Source organism: Branchiostoma belcheri, unplaced genomic scaffold (genome assembly GCF_001625305.1).
Source record: "Branchiostoma belcheri isolate BF01 breed outbred unplaced genomic scaffold, Haploidv18h27 scaffold164, whole genome shotgun sequence".
NCBI classification, from domain to species: domain Eukaryota; kingdom Metazoa; phylum Chordata; class Leptocardii; order Amphioxiformes; family Branchiostomatidae; genus Branchiostoma; species Branchiostoma belcheri.
Window position 1 is genome coordinate 581,299 of NW_017803091.1, and position 6,038 is coordinate 587,336.

Sequence of the window (6,038 nt, forward strand, 5' to 3'; positions counted from 1 at the left end):
GTTTTCAAATCTATCCAGTAGATTTAGTATCGATTTCTTCCTGCACCCGGATAATGGTGTTTAAAAAGACAAGTAAACCATTTCTATTTTCTATTTATAGTTATACAGTACATAAAAATTGTCATCTGACTTAAAGGTTACACGTATAAGTATCATGACAATATTTTTGTCAGTCTTGTCCCTGTGCACAGCTTTACGACACCATGGATAAAGAACAGGCAAGTGTACTGGTATTCCTTCTGGTCATCCTGATGGTGTTTGGACCAACAGAAGCCCCATGTACTACTCAATATCTCTGCAATTTTGACACGCTGAAACTCACTAGCATTCCAAAGAACCTACCGACCCAAGTCAGATGCTTGTCTTTGAGACATAATCTGATCACTACTTTAGATCAGTCTGATTTCTTACAGTGCAACTTGCGTGAATTATATTTGGATGCCAATCGTATCACCACAATCAATAACAACGCATTCCATTCCTTGTCACGCTTGGAGCAGTTAGGTCTTGCACAAAACAAACTAACAAACCTTAAACCTGACATGTTTATCGGGTTAAATCTGATGCTCCTTCATTTACAGCAAAATGACATCAATGATATCCAGGCCGAAACATTTAATTCAATGTCGCGACTAAAAACCTTGTTCCTGTTTCGCAACAAACTAACAAATCTTAGAGTCAACATGTTTGCAGGGTTACAAAATTTGTTATACCTTTTATTACAAAATAATGAAATCAATGATATTCAGACTGGAACTTTTAATCCAACTTCAAAGCTTAAAATCTTGGAGCTGGTAGGCCGTAAGAACAAACTCTCAAGCCTGAGACCTGGGATGTTTACAGGGTTGGGTGACTTGGAAAAACTAACTCTACAAATGAATGCCATCAATGACATTCAGAATCAAACCTTCAATCCAACTGCAAAGCTTAAAAGTTTGAATCTCAGTTGTAACAAACTATCAAGCCTCAGAGCTGGTATGTTTACAGGGTTGGGTAACTTGGAAACACTAGAGCTGCAATCGAATGACATTAGTGACATTCAGGCTGGAACATTTCTTCCAACATCACAACTAAAAACCTTGAACCTAACTTCCAACATGCTAACAAGACTTAGACCTAACACGTTTACAGTGTTGAGAAACTTACAGGAACTCTATTTAGGATCTAATAACATCAATGACATTCCAGCTGGAACACTCACAGGCATTGCAAGTCTGTCTGTGCTAGATTTGGTAAGCAACACCATCAAATCGTTGCCCATGATGGCCTATGAAAGGCTATCATCGTTGTCTAATGTCAACATTGATAAGAACCCCTGGCAGTGTGACTGTAGGATGCTTCCCTTTAGGAAACAAATGACCGGGTCTCATTCATTTGAAAACCAGATGGTTTGTTCCCAACCTGCCAAATTTATCAGGAAAAAGCTTATAGATATTGATCCTGCAGAACTGATTTGTAATCGCACACCAAACATTGAGACATTTGAGGGAAACAAAATTTATAACATTTCTACCCAGGGGGATATTCTGGTGTGTGAAGCTTCAGGTATCCCCACACCAGACATCACAGTGACTCTCCCATCTGGACTAAACAAAACAATGCAGTCAGGGGGGAGGGTGACTGTGGGGGCCAACGGTACACTCATTATAAACGTTACTGCAGATGCTACTGGTCTATACATCTGTACTGCAACAAATCCTGTTGGTTCTACATTTGCCTCACTGTTTGTGTATGCCCGACAGGAAAACCCTACAACTTTAGAACCAGCCTTAACATCTTCACCAGCTCTTACTATCCCCAGAAAAATAGGCAAACCAGAAAGCAGCAATGATGAGGAGTCTGCTCTTAGTTTCTCCCTATCTGTTCTTGTTGTTGTTGTTGTTATTGGCGTGGTAGTAGGCACTGGCATCATTATTGTGATTAAATGGCACATACAAAGGACCAAGAACCTCCCTTCAGACTCCCATAACAACACACCTGTAACAGCTAGTCACGATCAGACAGCAATGAGTGAGGTTACTGTTTCGGAGTCTACTGTTTCGGAGCATACACATGAAGATGTGGATATTTTGTCATCAACAGGCCTTAAAGAACCCAAAGCAGCTAATGTAACAGATCAGACAGCACTGAGTGAGTCTCAGGTTGTCATGAAATGCATGATAAACCCACAGTACAACACAGTGACAGCATTCTCACAGCATACATATGAAGATGTGGATAATTTGTCCCCAAAAGGCCCCACAGACCCAAACTCTAATGGCTGCACAGCCATAAACAACACAGCTAATGTGACAGGTAGTCAAGATCAGACAGTGCTGGGCGAGATTACCACAAAATCTCCCATGAACCCACAAGATGACTTGGAGCCGACTGTCTCAGAGCAAATATATGACAATGAGGATATTTTACCAACAAGCCCCACAGTTTCAGACTCTTGTGATATGAAAACTACAAACCAGCAAGTTAATGTTGCAGCCAGCCAAGATGAGACGGCATCAGATTGTTATCAGACTGAGACTATCCGTAAATCCTCGAACCAACACTATGGCTCTGGAACTGCTGTCTCCAATCAGTGTGATTATCTGTACAAAGATACATCACCAAGAGCGTATAGACTATAGTGAAATCTGCCAAAAAACAGTTACTCAAGCAACTGGATATGTATTTTAGAAAATCATATCCAGTTGCTTGAGTAACTGTTTTTTGGCATATCGTATTACCTGGATGTCTAACCTTCATCGACGTATAGTGAAATCTATCCAGCTGTAGGTCTTAAAGACAACCAGTCTTAAAAACAGGCATATTAACGATTTTTGGGTTTTGCATATTAACTGGTAACTTTTTAGGCATAACACTTCAGTCCTGTAGAATAATATTATGTGACATGTTTTTATGGGTACTCTTTTTACCTGAAATAAAGAAAAAGTAGGTACAAGCTGTGTGAAAAATACTGGAATGTAAGGTTTGACCAACTCATCGGGGTACACCCCTACTCTTTTTTGATAAGTGCAGTAGGATCATTGACATGCTTGAGGAGTGGCTCTGCTTAAACAAGGGCGCTCCAATTCCACGTCCCATCCAAGTGTCAAGTGACAGGTGCAAAGTTCCTTTCAAAAGGACACAACAAAACACCGGCACTTGGTATAGGTTGACCTTGAAGCAATCGAAATAATCGAATAAAGCACCTAATGATGCCTCCTTTTATGTGCATCCTTATAGGGACAGATTAGCAGATGCAGTTTATCAACAATTATCTCTTTTAAGATTAGCCTTTGGCTCACCGTAATAGACGTTCGAATAGTAGGGGTCACTCGTCTTTGAAGATTAAGCAGAAATCCTAAAAAAATATTAAGTAGCCACCCAAAAGTTTTTGACCACTTTTAAAGATTAATACATAACGTTGTATAAATGTAGTTTGTGGTCAAAAAGCTAATTTACTATGATGAAGAGCTAAACAATGTTTTTGTGTGTCTTTCACCCCACACAACTTTCTATTCCTATAGTATACTTGGAGCACACTTTTATAGAGTGAACAATAATTCTAGGAAGTACTTAACATGTTCTTTGCTTATCATTGTTAACATGCAAATACTGTTCTTTAAATATCATGATGGATAAACGGTAAACCAAGAATGTAAATCACTTTTTGTTCTACAAGACAATTATCGATAATCTCACAGGAGACAAAAAGCAACTGAATACGTATGTTAATGTTCAGGGTTTAGCCCTAAAAGAGGATTTATTTATTTAAACTAGAATTGAAATGTAATATTCTTATTTCACAACTAAAATTATTATTATAGGTTCCAATGCTTTGACAACAGCAAACACAATAAGTACTAATAAACCTCACAGACTACTTATTCTTAGATGAAGATTATAACCTGATATTATCATTATTTTGATGTATAACTGTAAGATCTGTAAGACATTTTATGAGACAGCACGAATCTATCAGGAGACACAGGCATTTAGATTGCTGAGGTGCCTTATTGTTTTAAAAAGGGGAGATTTCTATATAGTCTAATCCAAGAGCGTTGTTTCTGTCAATGTTCATTAACGCCTTTAACTCTTTGTTATTGTCTAAGAACTGTTATTGTTTGGAAGTATTTGGAACACATTGTAAGTAACGTTTAGAATGTTTTAAATATTTTCAAAGTTTTGAAAATGTTCGTGATGGAAATAGTTTGGAATTTTGTACTAATTGTGTCAGCAGTCTACCCGTATTACTATTCGTAACATCGTAAATGGGTCAGTGGGGTGGGAAAAAGGTATTTCACACATCCTTGTGAAGTGCAGGCGAGTATGTCAGGGCACCATGCACAAAAGATGCCTCAGTGTCCAACAGTGACATCTAAAATATACAAAAGCAAGCAGTATGGCTGCATTAGCGGCAATGCTAAGTAACCCAAATCTATCATTTGAAAACTGTAACAAATAGTTGTAAATATTTAGAAAAATTGAAGAATGACATTCTAGTAATTCTATTTAGAATCCATTTTGAAGAAAGAATTCCTTGTACATTAAGTTTTAAAATGTTCTAGAAATACCTAAAAATCAAATATAAACAAAATCAAATATCACTAAAAATCATTACAATTTAGAATAATTTATTTAAAATCCTCTCGGTGACATGGAATGGACTCTAATGGTTACTGGTAACATTTTATCTAGTATTTTGTAAAAACTTTACAATGTCATGTCATGTCATTAAAATTAAGTTTCTCTTTTAGTGATTTTTTAAGCATACCAAGTTAGAATTGTGATATTATGTTGCTCTTTACTCAGACTACATATGAAAGGGTGCATTTACATCTGGTAAAATAGCATGAAACATGTCCCTAGATGACTTTTTAGATTTGCAACGACCGCCTGGTGGCAACCAGAGACAGACAGACATGGAGGTTCATAAGCGGAGGCGCAACTCTTCCATCAGGAGCATGCGATCCTGAGCTAAATGAGCTAAACATACTTTAAACAGTCTCACTCCAAGTTATTACATTATTAAGTATTGTTCCCATGCACATAATGTTCAAGATGTATTTACAGTGAAGGATTATATTCATCAGCATGGGTGCAAGCTATTACAACATTGGTGGCATAATATTGAAAATATATTATCTTTCTAGCGATTTTGGGCAGTGATTGAATACCTTTCTTAAATAAGTTTTTTTTAGGATTGCTTAGTACTTTCTGTACTGATTGGTGCAATAACGACCCTTAACGAGGTCGAGGGACAGATGAGGCGAGGCGAGAAGTACTGATTAGCCTGTTGCTAACAATGAATAATCAAAATTCAGTATATTGAAATATGATCCAATATAAACTCCAAAATATGAAAACCTAGTAACAATTTTGACAATGTATAAATTATTATCTTGATGTTCATGTAATAATATTGCCAATAAACTATTGCTTTGGAATTTTGAGACTCTCTTTGACACTCATTTTAGAACCATTGTAAAGCTTTATTAAACAAAATATAGACTAATTTTTAGGACTCAAATGTCCATTATTAGTTGCAACAGAGTTTGCAGAGCAGGTGATGTGAATCATCCCCTCCTGATCACGTATGTCATTTCTAAGTTTAACTGATTTACCAGTTGAAGACAGGTTATTACTCTCCCATGCAAGCCTGTTGGGGACCCCGGAACCACATGTCCATATCATTTTAGTGCGTTTCGCTTGCAGGTAAGTAAAACTACCCAAGAGGCATTATACTATTACCCAAATTATCCTACTGTGGAGATTTTCTAGCTGCCAGCGTTTGTTTATACTTGCGCCCTAGTCTCTTTTCGCGAAGAGATCTGTATAGGGGGAGGGCTGTACCGGGAGGATCGGGGAGCTGTATCCACTCTTCCTCGGTAGGCAGATACAGCAACCCCCGATATAGCCCCAATCCCAGAACTCATAAAGAAACTGTCGCATTCTTGCAAGCTGTACAATAGGCTGCTCAAAATGCATCTTTTCGGGACGAGAGTTGGATATGGGGGAGGGCGGTATCAAGGGGATTGGAGAGCCGTATCCGACATTTTTAT

General features: G+C 37.8%; 1 protein-coding gene across 1 annotated transcript; it reads left to right on the plus strand.

Moving 5' to 3' along the window:
- Positions 1-203: 203 nt before the first annotated feature.
- Positions 204-2,621, plus strand: LOC109466359 (leucine-rich repeat-containing protein 15-like). The gene is made up of 4 exons (XM_019764071.1): positions 204-218; positions 501-1,232; positions 1,518-1,635; positions 2,083-2,621. Exons 1-4 carry the CDS (start codon positions 204-206, stop codon positions 2,619-2,621), a joined length of 1,404 nt encoding a protein of 467 aa, XP_019619630.1.
- The last annotated feature ends 3,417 nt before the right edge of the window (positions 2,622-6,038 follow it).

What these genes read in the sequence shown, in the direction of transcription:
- LOC109466359 (XM_019764071.1), top strand. An exon ending in GTCTGTCTGTGCTAGATTTG is followed by an intron (nt 1,233 to 1,517) that starts GTAAGCAACACC and finishes ATTTCTACCCAG; the next exon opens with GGGGATATTCTGGTGTGTGA. An exon ending in GGTGACTGTGGGGGCCAACG is followed by an intron (nt 1,636 to 2,082) that starts GTACACTCATTA and finishes TGTCATCAACAG; the next exon opens with GCCTTAAAGAACCCAAAGCA.